The sequence below is a fragment of the Physeter macrocephalus genome, chromosome 18, assembly GCF_002837175.3.
Source record: "Physeter macrocephalus isolate SW-GA chromosome 18, ASM283717v5, whole genome shotgun sequence".
Classification (NCBI taxonomy): Eukaryota; Metazoa; Chordata; class Mammalia; order Artiodactyla; family Physeteridae; genus Physeter; species Physeter macrocephalus.
Window position 1 is genome coordinate 81,623,174 of NC_041231.1, and position 23,437 is coordinate 81,646,610.

A 23,437-nucleotide genomic window follows, 5' to 3' on the forward strand; every position below is an offset into this window, starting at 1 on the left:
GATAAAGAAGATGTGGTACATATATACAATGGAATATTACTCAGCCATAAAAAGGAATGAAATTGGGTCATTTGTAGAGACGTGGATGGACCTAGAGACTGTCATACAGAGTGAAGTCAGAAAGAAAAACAAATATCGTATATCAACGCATATATGTGGAATCTGAAAAAATTGGTATAGATGATCTTATTTACAAAGCAGAAATAGAGATACAGTTGTAGAGAACAAACGTATGGTTACCAAGGGGGAAGGGTGGTGGTGGGAGGAATTGGGAGACTGGGATTGACATATCTACACTATTGATACTATGTATAAAATAGATAATTAACGAGGACCTACTGTATAGCACAGGGAACTCTACTCAGTGCTCTATGGTGACCTAAATGGGAAGGAAATCCAAAAAAGAGGGGATATACGTATACGTATAGCTGATTCACTTTGCTGTACAGTATAAACTAACACAACATTGTAAAGCAACTATACTCCAATAAAAATTTTTTTAAAAATGAAAATAAAAGATCCATTCTAAACCAATCTATTTTAATTTCATATTTCACCTTATGCACTGATGTATGTACTTTCAGAAGCCCTTTATTTTGGAGTCTTTTAAAACATAAACATCACTTTTGATATTCACCTTACAATATGATGAGAATAAGGAGAACTGGTGTAGGAGAATTCTAAGTTTTGCAGATAGCTGGCCAAAGGTCAGACTCAAATAGTTTTTATATATTCGTGGGATGAAAGCAAATAAATCTTGCCACTAGTTTCTGCCATTAAGATTTGGTATCCAATAGTTCCTTTAAAGGCCAGGCCTTTCTGCCGAGATATTCTGTCTACATTTCAACCAGTTGGTGGTGAGTAGTGATACTTATTAGTGGATCCCTAGACTCGGAACTACTTTATCCATATTGTTGGTATAAATAGCTGGTATAAAACCTAGCTCTTCTATTAAAATTAGCTGTTTTCTCACTATAAGTGAAGCAATGCAGAATATGACACAGTTTACAGCCAAAATAATAGTTACTCGGCACAGTTTAAATGCTAACTTCTTAATATCATTATTTATTCTACAGTTTCTGGGGAGTTACTATTATCAAGCCCATAAATGATTTGCCAGTGATAGAAACCTGAATTATACTCATTTTGACAAGAGTTCTGTCACATTCAACACTATTGTCCAATATTTCACCCTAAACTGGCCTCACCCCTTTCTTATTCCTTGTCTTATTTCACTTTTCTAAAAGTGAAATTATTGTCTTCTTTCTCCTCATTCTGACCTCTAAATATGAGTATTCCTGAAGCTTGTGTCTTTGGATCACTAATACTCGTCTTTGCAAGCATCCATCCACTCATTCAACTATTAAGTCCACTTCTTGTCAAACTCTGACAGTCCCAAGGGCAGGGTTTCTCATCCTAAGTACTATGGACTTTTTGGACAGTTCTTTGCTGTGAGATGCGATCCTATTCAGTGAAGGGTATTTAGCAGCATCCCTGGCCTCTACCCATTAGATGCCAGTAGTACCAGTTGTGACAACCTAAAAGGTCTCCAGACACTGCCTAATGTCTCCATGGGGGCAAAGTTGCCCCTCACTGAAAACCACTGTTCTAGCAATGCTGTGATAAGCCAAACATATATTTTCTCTGTCCTCAGATACACTGCTCAAATACTATCTTCTCTCTGAAATCTCTGTTGATCATTTTCAAGAAAGTCATCTCTCCATTGCTCTCACAAAGCACTTCATAGCATCATTCATACGGCATCTATAACATTTTCACACGTTAAGGAATTTATTTAAACAATACATAAAACTCTACTTAATATATAAGCTAAAAATGGGCATGGCATCTCTTAAAATATCTCTTCAACCCATAATTTGTTTTTGATTTCACTGACTTGCTATTTCATTCTGTAGAAGAGCGGTCCCCAACCTTTTTGGCACCAGGGACCGGTTTCGTGGAAGACAATTTTTCCACGGACCGGGGTGGGGTGAGGTGGGGGGAGATGGGGGTGGGGGGATAGTTCAGTGGTCATGTGAGTGATGGGAAGCTGCAGATGAACCTTCGATCGCTCACCCACTTGCTCACCTCCTGCTGTGTGGTGTTCTGTGGCCAGGGGGTTGGGGACCCCTGTGGTAGACTATCGTTAACCTTCTTGGAAATGGGAAAAAATCATGATTACCCTTTCAGTACAAAACTATACCATCCTACATCCAAAGCACATGGCAGACTTGAAAAGTGATTGTTAGCAATAACAGAGTTTTGAATTTGACAGAATAAAACAATAGGTGTGAGTGAAACAATGTTTCATTTCTAGACATTTGGTGCCTTTATAACTTCTAGAAAATGAAGGAGAAAGCTAAATGACTTCAGCGGAAATTTCCATGCATAGAAAATGTAAGGACTTTTGTCTAAACACTTTTTCATCTGTAACTGAGTGGAAAATGAGTTTTTGTACCTCAATTTTGAGTAAGAACTTTTACCATCTGAAGGTGAGATACAAAAAACAACTGAGGAACTCTAAGAGTCATATATGAGATTCAATTTTATCCAGTTTAGTTCAACCACCATATGTTGGTGAATTACAAGGTGAAAGACAACATTCTTATTGCTTTATTTTTGTCTCAAAGTGTCTATATTTCATACACCTTTTCTAATTTTGTGAAGAAAATATGTATGTTGAATATTTCTTTACTTTTACATATAATTTGTATCACTAATGGTAGGAATTCTCTAAAAGTTTGGTACATGTGTGATTAACAAGAACAATGGCCTCACTTTGAAAATATAAGAAAAAATATACAAAAAGTTAATAACACTGATGTTGTAATCTATGTCACTGTATTCCCCCAAGTGGCTTATAATTTCTAATTCTACAGAACACACCATTTAAAAATTTGTTGATAAATGTGTGAATAACATTAGTCATTATTAAGGGCACTTGATGTAGCTGTTATAAGGAAAAAATAAGCTAACAAAACATAAAAACCCTTGGCATAGTGATCTATTAGTTTTAGCTATTGTTAAAATTAAAAGAAATTTAAAAAGATTTATCATAATGTTAAAAGCAATATGAATCTGTGTAGAATTTCCTTTTGGCCCTTTCTAGGTCTGGAAAAAAATACAGAGATCCTTTTCTAACAATTTTTGAATGGAGGTAGAGGAAGTTATTTTCTTAGTTAAATTAACAATTAACTGTATTACTTTGTTACTTCATTGATGTTTGGCCCCTATATAGAAGTTTCTCCATTTGCAACCTTTTAATGATAATTTATCAGTTTATTTTGTGAAAATTTTTAGGTTGTCATGATAGACTTTATAATATTCACAGTGAAAGAATAAGTTAATTCATTCTCCTAGGCCTCTATTATGATTTTCATTTGTCCTAAAAATGTCAGCCAGGTACTACAAAGGAGTATTTTCCTAGAGTTAGTGAACGGAACCTAATTTCAGTGCCAATATTATAAATTGGGCAGACTTGAGCTCAGCCTTTCACTTTAAACTAAACTCTTTAAGGAGAAGGGAGTAAACTCAACAAGTTCTCCATCTCCAAAATTTATTATTTTATTTCTGTACAATTCATATTTACACATTAGTTCAGGAGAAGAGAATCTTGTTACATACCTTATGTGAAGAGATAATCCTTGTGGGGGGAAAATCTCATGAAAAATACAGCTCATGTACAAGTTATTACACTCAACATTCATGTGATCTTAAGAAAGGTCAACAAGGGACATGATTTACCTATAGTACCAAGGACAGAATATTAAGAAAGTCTTCCTAGACTGGAAGTAGTATACTGGCATAGGTTAAAAAGAAGGAAAAGGTAAATAGGTCTCTCTCTTTTACTGAACCATCTACCACTTAACCAGTTGGTTATGCTTAAAGAATACTTTTTTCCATCAAGAATCAATTCTAACTAATTGTTACCAGATGAAGGTGATGAGACTAATGAATTGATCTTTCAGGTGTTTTACACTTTTTGTTTGAAATCATTTTAGATTTATGGAAGAGTTGCAAAGATAATAGAGACCAACTTCCCCTTATGGTAACATCTCATTTACCCATGGTACATTTGTCAAAAATAAAAAATTAATATTGCTATAATACTGTTAACTAAACTACAGAGTTTATTCACATTTCACCAGTTTTCCCACTATTGTCTTTTTTTATTTTTCTGTTCCAGGGTTCAATCCAGAGTAGCACGTTGCATTTAACATAAAAACCTTTTAATCTCTATGTTATTACCATACTTTTAACAAGGAAAAACTGATGCCTCCTCAAATTCATTAGCACAAGTATGCCCATTAACATTTCCGTGTTACCTGGTAAAATTGTGACCCAAAAGAGTAGAATAAAGAAAAAGAGATGAGTCTTCATGGTAGAGAGTTTCCTGGGGAAAAAAAAGTGCCAACAGATCTTCTTTATTAAGTCAGGTGTTTTCAAATAAGGAAACAGAGAAACCTTTTATTTATAGATTCTCCTGTGAAGTGGTTTTAACTACTGAGGCTTATCAATAGCAAGAACATTTGTACGCTTGGTTGAATAGGGCTATGTTCAAAGAACAGGGTCACAAAAATTATTATTAATTTTTTTTCATAAAAGTAAAACCTACTTGTGTTACCTTAAATAGACTTTCATGAAAATACAGTCTTTAGGGAACTTCAAAGGGATATGTGTTTAGATTGCTAAAACATCAGGATGAAAATGTTACAGTAATACAAATCCTCTATTATATGTTACATATAATGCTAAATATTCTAATGCTCTTAGAATAAGGATAATAGAGAACAACGATTATCTTTAAATTATTGGCAGTATTAAATTATTGGATTCTGAATCATAGGATTTTACAGCTATAATTTTCCATTGATATCTTTTCTGTTTACAGACGAAATCAATGAGAACTAGAGGTGGGGGGTTGAATGATTTATTTCAATTCAAATAATGTGTAATTAAATTAACATGATCATTCTGGAGTCACTAATGAGTATGGGAAATTACACAATAGGTTTTAAGTATGACATGAATTTCTTATAATAAATCATCTGACTTCACAATTCTAGGTTCAATAATTTTAATTCTGTTTATGGAACTGGAGGTGATTTCTGATCCAGTTTGCATACTGCCCGAGACTATTATTTCAGATATGTGAGGAAGAGCTGGAACTATTACACAGCACCCAGAATAATTAATTGATTATCTCCTACCACAGAGTCAAGACAGTTTCTTGATAATTGTTCTTAAACTTTAGCTACATCACAATTCCATAGAGGGCTTATTAAAAACAGATTGCAAGACCCTACCTCAGCATTCCTGATTTAGTAGGTCTAGAATGGAGTCTGAAAAATGCATTTCTAACAAGATCCTGGTATGCTAATACTGCTAAAAGGCTCCACATATTACTCCACATATTACTCTAGGAAACCTGATCAATTCACTCTATAAAACATCAGAAAAATGAATCAGAGAGTCATAGAATCTGTGCCATAGTTTAGTAAAGAATGTGAAGCTGCTTAGAGATTCAAATCAGATCCTCTCATGTTACAGGTGAGAAAATCACAGATTCATTGAATACTTCCCCTCCCACATACCTCACCACCACATTAACAGGGCCCTGTATCATAATAGGTGATTACAGATAAAAGAATGGCAAGGCTTAGAATATTTAAGAATGAGTCTCTAGGGAAGTCCAAAGACAACAGGAGAGACCAAATGTGAAAAATTCAATCAGAGACACTTTCAAAGGGCCTGATGTATTTTCCAAAATAACTCTCAAGTTATTTAAACTTTTCTCACCTTTGCCCTGTCAGTCTGCTGTTAGTGAGGGTTGAGATGAATAAAGTAATATGAGATGTGAAAAACATACAAGATTCCATTGATGAATTATAGGCAGTGGGGAAAGATACCGTGGGTCAAGTGTCCGTATCCTACTCACTCCCCAGACAGGTCAAGGAAACCCTAAACACTCTCTGAAAACAACAGTACACTAAATTAGGTGACAAAATGTGCCACTTCATATTTGCCTTTTCATAGCAGCCAACAGCCTGTTATTCCTGTTAAATGGCTCTGTTTCCAAGTAGCAGTGTCTGGTTTAACTTGAGGTCAGAGGAAGTAAAGATCAAAAAAGTGGGACAGATCTTGAAAGTGGGACAGATCTTGATGGGACAACAGACTAATGAAAAAGAAAAATTCCAGGATGAGTGGAGTCTTTGAGAGATGGAACCTCAGTTATGCTGCTCCTGTCAGTTTATAGAAGGGTGAAAAGCAGAGTATGCATAATTGGGATATCTAGAGTTGGCACATAAGGGCATCCTGCTTCTTGCAGAAGGGTTGGTGTGCAGAATAGTAATCAGATTTGTTCTATGCAGTTTCATTGAGCAAGGACACAACTTAGAATGCAAAGGTTTTTACCTATATTTTCTTCTAGAAGCTTTAGGGTTTTAGCTTTTTTTTTTTTTTTTTTTTGTGGTACGCGGGCCTCTCACTGTTGGGCCTCTCCCGTTGCGGAGCGCAGGCTCCGGACGCACAGGCTCAGCGGCTCACGGGCCCGGCCGCTCTGCGGCATGTGGGATCCTCCCGGACCGGGGCACGAACCCGTGTCCCTTGCATTGGCAGGTGGACTCGCAACCACTGTGCCACCAGGGAAGCCCAGGGTTTTAGCTTTTTATATTTAGATTTTTGTCATATTATGGGTTAATTTTTATTTGTGGAGCGAGGTGTGGAATAGCATGGAGAAATTGAACCCAGCAAAAAGACCAATGCAGGGTAACAAGTACAAACTACAACTTAAAAAAAAAATAAAATTTCTACCACCAAACACTTAATAGAATGGCCAAAATTCAGATCACTGACAACTGCTGGGAGGATGTGGAGCTACAGGAACTCCTGTTCATTGCTGGTGGGAACGCAAAACGGTATGGCCACTTTGGAAGACAAATTGGTGGTTTCTTACAAAACTAAACATACTCTTACCATACCGTCTAGCAGACATGCTCCTTGATATTTACTCAAAGAAGCAGAAAATTTATGTCTATACGAAAACCTGCACACAAATGTCTATGGTAGCTTATTCATAACTGCCAACACCTGGAAGCAACCAAGATGACCTTCAGTAGGTAAATGGATAAATAATCTCTGATATATTCAGATAATGGAACCATATTCAGTGCTTAAAACTAAATTATCAATCAAGCCATGAAAAGATATGGGGTAATTTTAAATGCACATTACTAAGTGAAAGAAGCCTGTCTGAAAATGTTATGCACTCTATGATGCCAACTGTATGACATTCTGGGAAAAGCAAAACTATGGAAACTAAAAATATCGATGGTTGGGGTTAAGGGGGAGGGAGGGATGAGTAGGCATAGCACAGAGGATTTTTTTTTCTTTTCATAAATTTACTTATTTGGCTGTGTTGAGTGTTCGTTGCTGTGCAGCGGCTACTCTTCTTTGCTGTGTGCAGGCTTCTCATTGCGGTGGCTTTTGTTTGTTTCGGAGCACGGGCTTTAGGCGTGCAGACTTCAGTAGTTGTGGCACACAAGCATAGTTGCTCCGTGGCATGTGGGATCTTCCTGGACCAGGGCTCCAACCCGTGTCCCTTGCACTGGCAGGCAGATTCTTAACCACTGCACCACCAGGGAAGCCCAGCACAGAAGATTTTTAGTGCAGTGAAACTACTCTGTATGATACTATAATGGTGGATGCCATTATAGTTTTGTCAAAACCCATAGCATGTACAACACCAAGAGTGAACCCTAATGTAAACTATGGACTTAGGGTGATAATGACGTGTCAATGTAGGTTCCGCAGTTGTAATAAATAAATAAGTTGACAATGGGGGAGGCTATGCATGTGTGGGAGCAGGGGGTATAGGGGGAATCTATGTACCTTTCTCTCAGTTTTGCTGTGAACTTAAAACTGCCCTAAAAAGCAAAGTCTGGGCTTCCCTGGTGGCGCAGTGGTTGAGAGTCCGCCTGCCGATGCAGGGGACACGGGTTCGTGCCCCGGTCTGGGAGGATCCCACATGCCGCAGAGCGGCTGGGCCCGTGAGCCATGGCCGCTGGGCCTGTGCGTCTGGAGCCTGTGCTCCACAGCAGAGGCCACAACAGTGAGAGGCCCGCGTACCGCAAAAAAAAAAAAAAAAAGCAAAGTCTATTAAAAAATAAAGTAAATTTTAAAAAAGAATTTTCTTTTCTAATGGTGAGAAGTGCATCTACTTAGAAGTTTAAAGAAAATGCATGGATATATAAAATCCAAATAAATGCGCACAGATTTAAAAAAAATCAGTAATAGAAAGTGAATAGCAACAGCAATTAAGACATAGAGCTTTAAAGATTTAAGTAAACTGAAGAATCTCTATTATTAAAGACATTTCTGCAAAAAGAAGACAAGTAGCTTTATGATGATAAGCATAGACTACAAAGGGAAGAATTTTTCAAAAAATTGCATTTTTCTCTGTAGTCTTGCAATTAGTAATCTCATAAAAGATTTAATACTAGTTGTAGCACAAAGAATTTTAGTAAATTCTGAGAATTTGCATTTCCATATCAATCGGGAGCGTGAAAAATCATGAATATAACTTGCTTTGTCTAATTGTTCATATAATGGCATGAATGGCTAGTAAATGATTTTAATAGTGACACTGAGGGAGGTGGTTGAGTAGGAATTCCAAGATTTTCAGGTCACTAAGCAAAGGGTGGATCCAAACCTTTTTCATATGGATTGTGCTAAATAAATAAGTGAATTTTACCATTATCATTTGTGCTTGAATATTCTGATTCTTGTAAAGCCAGGCCTGTCCACCTAGGTATTTTGCCACCATTTCTAATAGCTAAGAGACAGTTATTAATGACTCCTAGATAACCTCAAACCTAAAGCTATCAATAGGCATGGAGACTTGAGATAAGTCCTGCGTCAATTGTTAATATTGGCTTTTTGTTCACTAAAACTCAAATGATGCAGACATACCAGAATGTAAAGACATAGAAGCATAGAAGAGCAAACTGTTTCCCTGCAAATTGTTATTTGAACTCTTAAGTATTAGTATTTTTCCTATAATTCTCAGAAGATCATACAATCAGACACACTTGGAATCTTTTCAAAATGAGAAACTTTAGCTATGCTCACTTTATCAAATAAGGCCTCATCTTCTGGCAAGTCTTACTATTTGATACTATTGTCCCAAAAGTCCTCCTGAAAATGAATTTGTCCTTCGTATGAATCCATGTCTGTCCCTGCTTTACTTCTCTGAAAATTCCTTACCTTGTACCTTTTCCTTTTCCTGCTCCATAAATTGGGAATTTCTAAATATTTAGTTTTCATCTTTTCTTCTAGCCATCTATCCATCTTGCCATTCAGTTAATATTTATTGAGCACTTACTATATACCACATACTCTGCTGGCCCCTAGAGAGACCAGGAACAAAACAGATGCTTTCTGCCTTCATGGAACTTGTTCAATACCAAATCTCATCCATCTTATGTAATACTTTCCTTGAATACTTTTATAAAAATTGATTACCTCCTCCTTTGACAGCCATAGTATTTTAATTAATATGAATTAATTAACATTTTTTGGCTTACAAACAACAGAAATTTATTTCTCACAGTTCTGGAGTCTGGGAGGTCCAAGATCAAGATGCTGGCAGATCTGGTGTCTGAGGAGGGCCTTTTCTGGTTCATAGAAAGCTATTTGCTCCCTGTGTCTTCACATGGCAGAAGAAGGCAAGGGAGATCTCTGGGGCCTGTTTTATAAGGGCTCTATTCTCATTCATGAAGGCTTTATCCTCTTGACCTAACCGCCTCCTCTTGACCTATTCGTCTCCCAAAGGCCCCACTTCCAAATGTCATCACATTGTGGGATTAGATTTCATATATGAATTGGGGGATGGGTCACAAACATTCAGTCTATAGCAGGTACCAGTGAAGTAGAAGGTGTGGGTGTTCAGAAGGAGTATACCCTCATCCACTCATTTTTAATTTGTATGCAGAGTGTCTCCCAGGAATTATACATTAGCTCCACGTTTTCATGTCAGAGTTGGTTCAGATACTCTTCCTGGCTGATATAAAATGACCATCGTCCTTCCTATTTCCCTCAGAGTACTTTAAGGATTTGAAATCATTTCCAGTAACGTACTTAGAATACAAACCACCCTAATATGTATTTTCCCCTTTTCCTAGAAGGTTGCTCACCCTATACTTCTCAGTATAGCTACAGTAGATCCAGATGTCTTGCCTCTCTCTATTTTTTTTTTGATTGAGATATAATTGACATATAACATTACAGTAATTTCAGGTGTACAACATAATGATTTGATACTTGTATACATTGCAAAATGATCACCACAATAAGTCTAGTTAACATCTATCACCTGCAGCTGCCAGATCAACCTGGAGTTCTATGCCTCCCCATGCTTACCATATCTTACTACTTTGACTATAATGATGTGGCTTTGCCAATGTTATGAAGATAAAGAACATATTGAGAAACTGATAAAGATCTAGAACAATGAGATGGCCAAATCTTACTTCAGGATATCAAGAATCCAGAAGGTGAAGATTGGGAGAAGGAGCTGAATCCATTGCAGTGTGCATGACACTTGGGAAAATGTGTGAATTAGTCACTACTGGAACTGTGAAAACAGGCCACTGGAAAAAGTGATCCCACTTATGTGACTTCCTTGAGACGTACTACATGAAAGAAGAGGTGAAATCTATCTCAGAATTGAGTGGCCATGTAATCAACTTGCACAAGGTGGGGCCCTGGAACCTGGCCTCAATAATATTAGCAAATCAAATCCAACACTATATAAAATATTATGCACCATGACCAACAGGGATTTCTCCTAGGTATGCAAGGCTGGTTCGATATACAAAATAATCAATTAATATAATCCATCACATCAATAGGCTACAAAAGAAAAAACATTTGATCACATCAAGAGATGCAGAAAAAGTATTTGACAGAATCCAACATTGATTCATAATGAAAATTCTCAGTAAACTAGTAATTGAGGGGGACTTTCTCAACTTGATAAAGAATATCTACAAAAATCCTACAGCTAGCATCACACTTAATGGTGAGAAACTAGAATCTTTCCCACTAATATCAGGTACAAGGCAAAAATGTCCCCTCTCAGGATGTCACTCCTTTTTGACACCATACTGGAAATTCTAGCTAATGCAACAAGACAAGAAAAGGGAATAAAAGACATATAGACTGGGAAGAAAGAAAATTGTCTTTGTAGATGATATGATTATCTATATAGAAAATCTGAAAGAATTCAAAAACGAAAACAAAACAAAAAATCCTCCTGGAACTAATAGGCAATTATAGCAAGATTGCAGGACACAAGGTTGATATACAAAAATCAATCACTTTCCTATATACCTACAATAAAGAAGTGAAATTTTAAATTAAAAATACAATACCATTTATATTAGCACTCCAAGTATGAAATAATTAGGTATAAACCCAACAAAATATGTAAAAACTCTATATTAGGAAAACTACAAAACTCTTATAAATGAAATCAAAGAACTAAATAAATGGAGAAAAATTCCATGTTCATGGACAGGAAGACTCAATAGTATCTAGATATCAGTTCTTCCCTATTGGTTCTATAGATTCAATGCATTCCCCATCAAAATCCCAAGAAGTTATTTTGTGTATATACACTATCTGATTCTAAAGTTTATATGGAGAGGGAAAAGATACAGAATAGCCAACAAAATATTGGAGAAAAATAAAATTGAAGGAATGATGTGACCCGACTTCCAGATGTACAATAAAACTACCAATAAGCAAGACAATGGGGGTGTTGGCTAAAGAATAGATAAATAGATAAATGGAAAGGAATAGAGAACCCATAAATAGATCCACATAAATATAGTCAACTTATCTTTGACAAAGGAGCAAAGACAATACAATGGAGAAAGCATAATCTTTTCAACAAATGGTGCTGGAACAATAAGACATCCACATTCAAAGAAATGAATCTAGACATAGACCTTACACTTGCCACTAAAATTAACTCAAAATGGATCACAGACCTAAATGTAAAACACAAAAGTATAAAAGTTCTAGAAGATAACATAAGAGAAAACCTAGATGACCTTGGGTATGGTGATGATTATTTACATATAATACAAAAGGCATGATCCCTGAAAGAAATAATTAATAAGCTGGACTTCACTAAACTAGGGGAAAAAACTACTCTGTGAGAGACAATGTTAAGAGAATGTGAAGACAGGCCAGAGACTGGGAGAAACTATTTGCAAAAGACATATTTATCCAAAATATACAAAGAACTCTTTTTAATTTTTTTTTGATTTAGAATCATCAGATTTTACTTCAGCAAAATCTAATACCTTTCAAAAAGTTATAATTTTAATGTTAGCACAAAAAATTACCTCCTAACATTTCATTAAAAAAAAAACTTTCTGCAACCAAAGATTCCTATTTTTGAATTACAGTACTGCAAGGCACATACAGATCTCACCTCCTCAACAATAAGCAAACAAACAACCTAAATAAATAATGGGCCAAACACCTTAACAGACACTTCACCAAAGGTATGAAGATGGCAAAAGAGCATACAAAAGATTCTTTACATTATGTATCATTAGGGAAATGCAAATTAAAACAACAATGAGCTACCGTTCCACACATTAAGATGGCCAAAGTCCAAATACTGACAACCCCCAATGCTAGCAAGGATATGGATTGGCAGAACTCTCATTCATTGCTGGTGGGAAAGCAAAATGGTACAGCCACTTCTAAGACAGTTCGGCAGTTTTTTTACAAAACTAAACATACTCTTATCACACAACCCAGAAATTGTGCTCCTTGGTATTTACCCAAAGGAACTGAAAACTTATGTTCATACCAAAAACTTGCACATGGATCTTCATAGCAGCTTTATTTATAGTTGGAAAAACTTGGAAGCAACCAACGTGTCCTTTAAGAGGTAAATGGATAAGCTGTGGTACATTCAGTGAAATATCATTCAGAGCTAAAAAGATATGGGCTATCAAGCTATGAAAAAGCACGGAGGAATTTTAAATGCATATTACTTAATGAAAGAAGCCGATCTGAAAAGACTATGTACTGTATAATTCCAACTATACTGAATACTTATTATTATGAACGAATGTTGAATAACTCCTACCAATCAGTAGTAAAAGAGATGCAATCAGTAAAAATAAATTGGCCCAAGACTCGACTAGAAATTCTCAAAAAATTATATCTAATGGCTAATAAGTATGTGAAAAAGTTTATCAATATAATTATTTGAGAGAAAGAAGTACATGAAAACCAACGTGATATGCATTTACAAACACAGAATAGCTAACATTGGAAAAATGTGGACCAACTGGAACTCTCATACACTGCTTTTGGAAATAAAATTTAGCATAATTACTTTGGAAAACTGTCAATATCAATAAAAGATAAATATGGATAACATGTTAAAATGATCCTACCCCTTAGGTACGTATATGCCCCTTAATAATGAATGCGTATGTAAATAAAATTTTAGCAGCTTTACTCATGATTTCCATCTATGTTTAGAATGGATACATAAATTGTATTTTGGTATTCTGTGGGACCACTGAAGTGTGGTTCAAGATTTGAATTATACATCAAACTCACAAGACCCAATAAGGCACTATATATACCAGCAGCATCATGTATAACTGAGGAACATCTAGATTCATTTTCCTATGTCTCCAGGCACTGTACCCAGGATTTTTTTTCTGTAAGCTTAACCCAAAGCTGATATGTGTGCATATCGCAGCAGCATAAAAGAGCCTTCATGTATATGGTGCCCCAGCTTAAATACCTTGCTAACCTCTGTAAGGTTAAGTGACTAGCTCCCTTTCCTTAATGTGGCTTTAGTCCACACATTAGAAGTTGCATTATAAACAAGACTGCCAGCCAAGAACACAGCCTAAATAATATTCTTAGATATTGCAAGATGTTTGAATAAGGGCAAACCTTTAGGCTAGATTATGCAGTAAGACTGCTGCTCTTTCCCCTCAAGGCCATCCTTTAGCCTTCAATATATCCTTGTCGCATACCCTTGCCTTATAATTATTATAAATAATTAAGTTTATTATAATACATATATTTATTATATTTATATGTAATATATAATTTCTATAAATAGAATATAGTTATGCATATTTACATATTTCTATTATCTTTTTCCAGAGTTAAGTCCGTACAAGCAAACTAACTAACTAACTAACAAACTAACTAAGATGCTGATAACCAGCATGATATATTTATGTGAAGGTGTGAGGGAATATCTTAAAAACCCAAACAAAAGATGAAGTCATAACACTTCAAAGTTATTATTATTATTATTACTATTATTACCACAAGCTTCAGAGACTTACCTTCTCTTTCTCCCTTAAAGTAGTTTCCCTCTATACTACCGTTTGCAATTATTTTTCTCAAGACTGGCTAAGCACTTGAATTATTTTTATTTTTAGAACTCTATCAATAAACAGAAGAAATGTATAACTAATATGAGGAAGTTACAAGGATTCCATAATACTTCAAGGCTCTTGCAACCATTTTCACTAGTTCAGGGATACCTTCCGTCTCTCACAAACGCTGTCTCCACTCTTCACCCTTCTCAGAAAATGCTTGATATACATCACCAATCATTGACAACATACTTTTCATATTAAACATAGACTTGTCCCCAGAATCTCATATAACACAGTAGTCTCATCATGGACTTTTCTCCATTCTGCTGCTATTCCCAAATTCAAAGCTCTACTCTGTATTCTGACTCTTTCTTCCAAGCAGGCACAATGTTCATGAATGGTTCAGGTTGAAATATATTTTATTTAATTCTTTATTTATTAGAGACATGTATACACAGAAATACTAGGCTGTGACTGAAGTAACAGAAGTAATGAAGTAATGAGAAGACAGTTCATGTTGGTCCTGTTTCTGTGAATGTGTCTCTTCAATTATTTCTTAGGGTCACATTCTCTCATTCAGCAAAGAGTTGTAGGTCTTTCAGAGAGTACCATCCTAAATTCTTTTTCACCATATTTATTTTTACACTGACCACCAAGCATTGTACATGGAAGCCTCAGATTAAGGGCAGCATAGTGCTCTTTGCTTCTAGCTGAAAGAAAGCAAGTTTGGATGGAATTAATAATCCAGGTAAGAAATGTGTAGATTTAAAAGACAAAAAAGCACAGAGGGGAGAAAAAGGAAAGGAATTCTCTCATTTTTTCATTGGAATCTTTCTTTTCTATATCAGAGCAAATCAAGAACCTCTGATTCCTAAGGTAGATGTCCCACCTCTACATATTTCAATTGATTAGGTGTTGACTCAATAAGGGATACTTGGAGAGCCTGCAATTTATTATTACCTTCTTCAGTCTGTCTTGCTTGTCCTCTAGAGCCATTAAATATGAGTGGCCCAATCTCCACCTTCTCCTTTATTTGTTATTCATGCTTATTTCTGTTCTATGGTAAATACTTTCTTCCTCCATAAGATTTCATTGTTCATTGTAACCTGACTTCAGCAGTTCTAAAATACGGAAAAATACTGTTTTATTTTATTAAATATCCCAGTGTCTCTTGGACCTGCACCCAACCCTCAACCACAAGAGAAGTTCTGGTTAAAAACAGACACTTTGAGAGATTAGTATATTGAATAGGAAATGACCAGAAGGGATGACCATAATAAACACTTCAGCAAAACTCAATTTTTCCAGTGCTGCTTTCCCTTCTTTCTCTTTCACACTAAGGTTTCTGAAGCTGTAGAAACTTAAAAGAAAATTTCCCAGTCTCACTTTGCATTATAGTCTATCTGATTTTTAACTTCAAAAATCATGAGGAATGAAGTAAGGATTTGGATATTGGGTGTCTTTGTCACTAACAGAAGCTTTTCATTTATTTCCTGTATACCCACAGAACAGAACTATACATAAATGATGCAGATCAATGGAAAGCCAGGTTTGGGCTCAATATAATAAATGACTCCCTAACATTTAAAGCTTTTACAAAGATCATGAAAGACAGGAAAGATAGTGTCTTAGGAAATATGTATCTACCATCCTGGGCAAATATAATCAGGCTCTGCTGGGCAATATTTTAGAAGGTGGGCCAGAATGGGTGAGCCATTGTCACCGATGACTGTAAATCTACTATCTTTCCCAAAGACATTTTACTTCTGTAATTAATCAATCCCTTGCCCATCATTTTTTGGTAAAATATTTTATAGAGATTTAAATATACATATCATTTTAAGTAAAGTAGAAATATTATTAATACATTTTGCAGCAAGTATTTTAAGTAAGGAAGATTTTGGGCCACACTACACTGAGTGTCCTTTTACCATACTCTAGATTTGCAGAGTGACATGAGCTTAGGCACCTAGGAGCCAGTACTCAATGCAACTCTGTTAGCTAATTGGACATTATAAATAATAATAGAGCAACAAATTATGAGTGAGTATTCTTAGAGAACAACTTTGCCCATTATTGCATTCTTTTATTTTTAAAAATATTTTCTTATAAAGCACAAAATATAAATACAAAGCTTAATGCAGTATTATAAATCAAATATCTATGTAATTACTACCTACATTAAGAACTAAAACATTGCCAGAAGTTCTATACATAACCCCCATTGAATCACAACTCCCTCTCTCTCTGAAAAGTAACCATTATCCTGAATTAAGTACTAACTTCCTTACTTTTCCTTATATTTTTATGACTTAAGTATGTATTCTTTACTCTTGTTTTTGAATATATATATATTCAAAATATGTAGGCAATTATATAGATATAGATATGCAAATATACATGTATATCCCCAAGGAACAGAAAATCATATGGTATTTTTCTTTGGTTTCTGTTTTTTCTCAATTAACATTATAGTCTATGATTCAACTATGTGATTGGTAGTAGATGTGGATTATTGATTTTCATTAAGACATGGTATTCACTTTATTCATCTCTTGTGCTTTTGATAACCATATAGGTTATTTGTTTTATGGCAAATAATGCTGCTATTAACATTCCTGTACTATTTCCTGGAGCACATGTACCAGTGTTCTGTTGGGTAGATACAGTCACAGGAAATCCTAGGTCATAGAATATAGATGTCTTTAGCTATAACAGATTATGATAAATTGGTTTCTAAATTGATGCTACCATTTTAACTCTCTTCAGCCATGTTTGAAAGTTCTTACTGTTCCATTTGTTTTATAAAACTTTGTACTAACTTTTAAAATTGTATATATTCTGTTGAATGTGTGGTGGTATCTTATCATGACTTATATCTGCATTTTCCTGATTGCTAGTGATGATGAGAACTTTAAATAGGTTTGTATATCCACTTCTTCAAATTATGCCTTTAAGGCTTTTCCCCATATTTCCACTGACTTGTCTCTTTTTCTTTTGATTTATCAGAATTCTTTATATATTCTAGTTACAAGCACTTTACCAGTTATATATGTTGCAATTTTAAAATTTCATTCTATGGCTTGGCCAAACAAATATATTAAGAATTGACAGAATTTTTCACGCTGAGATTATTGATCAAGTAGTCTTATAATCAAGAGGGAAGGACCTTAGAAGACTGTGAGTCCTGAGGCCTAAATTTGAGCTGAAGGTCACTGAGATAATACAAATTATTTCTGTATATTAATGAAACTCAGTAATTAATGTAAGTTAAATGATTTTTAAATTAAAAGATAAAATAAATGTAATTATCTAAGTTAACATAAATATAGGTATAGACAAATATTGATAAATATATACAGAAATAAAATTAGACATTTAGAGATAGAGATACACAGATAAATTTATGTATATTATAACCAAGGCAATTCTGATTTTGAGGAGTAAGATCTCCAAAACTGCATACTACAGACCAAGGGAAGATTTAAACTTACATGTATCAGTGATAGTGAGTAAATACGAATTTTCTGATATCATAATGGCAGGCCTTACCACTTACACATATTGCCAACAATATCTAGTAGCCAAAAAGTGGTGACTCCTGATATTTATATTTTAAAAAATCTCAAAACAACACCTGTTACTGGATACAGATAATTGTGATAAAGGATACCTTTTCATTTCATTTTATTTATTATATATTTATTTTTTATTGAAATATAGTTGATGTACAAGATTATATAAGTTGCAGGTGTGCAGTACAGCGATTCACAATTTTTAAAGGTTGTACTTCATTTAGAGTTATTATAAAATATTGGCTCTATTCCCTGTGTTGTATGATATATCCTTGTAGCTTATTTTATACATAATAGGTTGTATCTCTGAATTCCCTGCCTCTGTATTGCTCCTTTCCCCTTCCCTCTCCCCACTGGTAAACACTAGTTTGTTCTCTATATCGGTGAGTTTGCTTCTTTTTTGTTATAGTCACCAGTTTGTTGTATTTTTTTAGATTCTACGTGTAAGTGATATCATACAGTATTTGTCTTTTTTTCTGTGTCTGACTTATTTCACTTAGCATAATACCTTCCAAGTCCATCCATGTTGCTGCAAATGACAAAATTTCATTCTTTTTATGGTTGACTATTATTTCATTGTATGTGTACCACATCTTCTTTATCCATTCATTTGTCAATGAATGATATCTTGGCAATTGTAAATAATGCTGCTATGAACATTGGGGTACATGGATATCTTGGCAATGATATCTTGCCTATCATATCTTGGCAATTGTAAATAATGCTGCTATGAACACTGGGGTACATGGATCTTTTAAAATTAATGTTTTTGTTTTTTTCAGATATATACCCAGGAGTAGAATTGCTGGGTCATATGGTAGTTTTATTTTTAGTTTTTTGGGAAACCTCTATACTGTTTTCCACAGTGTCTGCAACAATTTACATTCACATTAACAGTGCACAAGTGTTCCTTTTTCTCCACATCCTTGCCAACATTTGTTATTTATGTTCTTTTTGATGATAGTCATTCTGATAGGAGTGAGGTGATATCTCATTATGGTTTTGATCTGCATTACCCTGATAATTAGTGAAGCTGAGCATCTTCATGTGCCTGTTGGCCATCTGTATGTCTTCTTTGCAAAAATGTCTATTCACAGTTCTTCTGCCCATTTTTAATCTGGCTGCTTGTTTTTTTTGTTGTTGAGTTGTGTAAGCTGCTTATATATTTTGGATATTAAGCCCTTATGGGTTATATCATCTGCAAATATTTTCTCCCATTCAGTAGGTTGTCTTTTCATTTTGTCGATGGTTTCCTTTGCTGTGCAAAAGCTTTTAATATTAATTAGGTCCCATTTATTTATTTTTGCTTTTATTTTCTTTGCTTTAGGAGACAAAGCCAAAAAAATATTGCTACAATTTGTCTCAAAAAGTTTTCTATGTTTTCCTCTAGTAGTTTTATAATATTTGGTCTTACATTTAGGTGTTTAATCCATTTTTAGTTTATTTTTGTATATGGTATTAGAGAATGTACTAATTTCATTCTTTTACATGTAGCTGTCCAGTTTTCCCAGCACCACTTATTGAAGAGATTGTCTTTTCTCCGTTATATGTTCTTGGATCCTTTGTCATAGATTAATTAACCATGGTTTGTGGGTTTATTTCTGGGCTCTCTATTCTGTTCCATTGATCTATGTGTCTGTTTTTGGGCCAGCGTCATGTTGCTTTGATTACTGTAGCTTTTTTTGTAGCATAGTCTGAAGTCAGTGATTATGATACTTCCAGCTTTGTTCTTTTTCCTCAAAATCACTTTGGCAAGTCAGGGTCATGTGTGGTTGTGTATAAATTTTAGGATTATTTGATCTAGTTCTGTGAAAAATGTTGCAGGTATTTTGGTAGGGATTACATTAAATCTGTAGATTGCTTTAGGTATTATGGCCATTTTAACAATATTATCTCTTCCAATTAAAAAACACAGGTTATCTTTCCATTACATTGTACCATCGTCATTGTCCTTCACCAATGTTTTATAGTTTTCAGAGTGTAAGTCTATCACCTCCTTGATTAATTTTATTCCTAGGTATTTTACTATTTTTGATATGATATTATTGATCAGTCTGTTCAAATTGTTTCTTCCTGATTTAGTCTTGGCAAGTTTTATGTTTCTAGAAATTTGTCCATTTCTTCTAGGTAGTCCAATTTCTTGGAATATAACTCTTCATAGTATTGTCTTATGATTTTTTGTATCTCTGTTGTATTGGTTGTTATGACTCATTTCTTATTTTATTTGGGTCCTCTTTTTTCTTCTTGATGAACCTGACTACAGGTTTATCAGTTTTGTTTATCTTCTCCCAAAAAACCAGCTCTTTGTTTCATTAATGTTTTCTACTGTTTTTTTGGTCTCTGTGTTATTCATTTCCTCTCTGATGATTATTATGTCCTTCCTGCTGCTAACTTTGGGCTTTGTTCTTTTTCTAATTCTCTTAGATGGTAAGCTAAGTTGTTTCTTTGAGATTGTTCTCATTTCTTGAGGAAGGCATACATCACTATGAATTTCCCTCTTAGAAATGCTTCATACCGTAGATTTTGGAAAGTTGTGTTGCCGTTTTCATTTGTCTCAAGGTATTTTCTGATTTCTTTTTGGATTTCTTTATTGACCAATTGGTTTCAGTAGCATGTTGTTTAGTATCCATGTGTTTCTGCTTTTCCTATTTTCTGTAACTGATTTCTAGTTTCATACTAAGTGATTGAAAAAATGCTTGATATAATTTCTGTCCTCTTACATATGTTGAGACTTGTTTTGTGACCTGGCATATGATCTATCTTGGAGAATGTTCCATGTGCACTTGAAAAGAATGTGTAGTCTGCTGTTTTGGGATGGAATGTCCTATAGGTATCTATTAAGACCAACTTGTCTATGGTGTCATTTAAGACCACTGTTGCCTTTTTGATTTTCTGTCTGGATGATTTGTCTATTGATGTAAGTGGGGTTTAAAGTCCCCTACTATTATTGTGTAATTGTCAATTTCACCCTTTATGTCTGTTAATATTTGCTTTGTATATTTAGGTGGTCGTATGCTGGGTGCATATATGACAACAAGTGTAATGTTCTCTTCCTCTATTGATTCCTTTATCATTATATAATGCCTTTCTTTTCTGTTGTTATAGCTTTTGTTTTAAAGTCTATGATATGAGTATTGCTACCCCGGATTTCTTGTCATTTTTTTTTAAACATCTTTATTAGAATATAATTGCTTTACAATGGTGAGTTAGTTTCTACTGTATAACAAAGTGAATCAGCTATATGTATACATATATCCCCATATCCCCTCCCTCTTGTGCCTCTCTCCCACCCTTCCTATCCCACCCCTCTAGGTGGTCACAAGGCAATGAGCTGATCTCCCTGTGCTATGCGGCTGTCTCCCGCTAGCTATCTATTTTACATTTGGTAGTGTGTATATGTCCATGCCACTCTCTCAGTCCCAGCTTACCCATCCCCCTCCATGTGTCCTCAAGTCTGTTCTCTATGTCTGTGTCTTTATTCCTGTCCTTCCCCTAGGCTCATCAGAACCATTTTTTTTTTTTTAGATTCTATATATATGTGCTAGCATACGGTATTTGTTTTTCTCTTTCTGACTTACTTCACACTGTATGACAGACTCTAGGTCCACCCATCTCACTACAAATAGTTCAATTTCATATCTTTTTATGGCTAATATTCCATTGTATATATGTGCCACATCATCTTTATCCATTCATCTGTCGATGGACACTTAGGTTGCTTCCATGTCCTGGCTACTGTAAATAGTGTGGCAGTGAACATCGTGGTACATGTCTTTTTGAATTATGGTTTTCTCAGGGTATATCCCCATAATGGGATTGCTGGATCATATGGTAGCTCTATTTTTAGTTTTTTAAGAAACCTCCATACTGTTCTCTATAGTGGATGTATCAATTTACATTCCACTAACAGTGCAAGAGGGTTCTCTTTTCTCCACACCCTCTCCAGCATTTATTGTATGTAGATTTTTTGATGATGGCCATTCTGACTGGTGTGAGGTGATACGTCATTGTAGTTTTGATTTGCATTTCTCTAATGATTAGTGATGTTGAGCATCCTTTCATGTGTTTGTTGGCAATGTGTATATCTTCTTTGGAGAAATGTCCATTTAGGTCTTCTGTCTGTTTTTGGATTGGGTTGTTTGCTTTTTTGATATTAAGCTGCATGAGCTGCTTATATATTTTGGAGATTAATCCTTTGTCAGTTGCTTCATTTATGAATATTTTCTCCCATTTTGAGGGTTGTCTTTTCTTCTTATTTATGGTTTCCTTTGCTGTGCAAAAGCTTTTAAGTTTCATTAGGTCCCATTTGTTTATTTTTGTTTTTATTTCCATTTCTCCAGGAGGTGCATCAAAAAGGATCTTGCTGTGATCTATGTCAGAGTGGTCTGCCTATGTTGTCCTCTAAGAGTTTTATAGTGTCTGGCCTTACATTTAGGTCTTTAATCCATTTTGAGTTTATTTTTGTCTATGGTGTTAGGGAGTGTTCTAATTTCATTCTTTTACATGTAGCTGTCCAGTTTTCCCAGCACCACTTAATGAAGAGGCTGTCTTTCGCCATTGTAAATTCTTGCCTCTTTTATCAAAGATAAGGTGACCATATGTGCATGGGTTTATCTCTGGGCTTTCTATTCTGTTCCATTGATCTATATTTCTGTTTTTGTGCCAGTACCATACTGTCTTGATTACTGTTGGTAGTTTGATAGGGATTGCATTGAATCTGTAGATTGCTTTGGGTAGTATAGTCATTTTCACAATGTTGATTCTTCCAATCCAAGAACATGGTATATCTCTCCATCTGTTTGTTTCATCTTTAATTTCCTTTATGAGTGTCTTATAGTTTTCTGCATACAGGTCTTTTGTCTCCTTAGGTAGGTTTATTCCTAGGTATTTTATTCTTTTTGTTGCAGTGGTAAATGGGAGTGTTTCCTTAATTTCTCTTTCAGATTTTTCATCATTAGTGTTTAGGAATGCAAGAGATTTCTGTGCATCAATTTTGTATCCTGCAACGTTACCAAATTCATTGATTAGCTCTAGTAGTTTTCTGGTGGCATCTTTAGGATTCTCTATGTATAGTATCATGTCATCCGCAAACAGTGACAGTTTTACCTCCTTTCTGATTTGGATTCCTTTTATTTCTTTTTCTTCTCTGAGTACTGTGGTTAAAACTTCCAAAACTATGTTGGATAACAGTGGTGAGAGTGGGCAACCTTGTCTTGTTCCTCATCTTAGAGGAAATGGTACCAGTTTTTCACCACTGAGAACGATGTTGGCTGTGAGTTTGTCATATATGGCCTTCATTATGTGGATGTAGTTTCCCTCTATGCGTACTTTCTGGAGAGTTTTTATCATAAGTAGGTGTTGAATTTTGTCAAAAGCTTTTTCTGCATGTATTGAGATGATCATCATATGGTTTTTATCCTTCAA

At 35.0% G+C, this 23,437-nt stretch overlaps 1 protein-coding gene across 1 annotated transcript in view; it reads right to left on the bottom strand.

Moving 5' to 3' along the window:
• The window catches only part of LOC102980317 (beta-defensin 110), a 5,718-nt gene extending 1,318 nt beyond the window's left edge, over positions 1-4,400 (bottom strand). The window contains exon 1 of the mRNA XM_007101914.3: positions 4,326-4,400. Within this exon, the coding sequence (XP_007101976.1) occupies positions 4,326-4,380 (55 nt within the window). The 5' untranslated portion in view covers positions 4,381-4,400. The remainder of the gene's footprint in view (positions 1-4,325) is intronic.
• Positions 4,401-23,437: the final 19,037 nt, after the last annotated feature.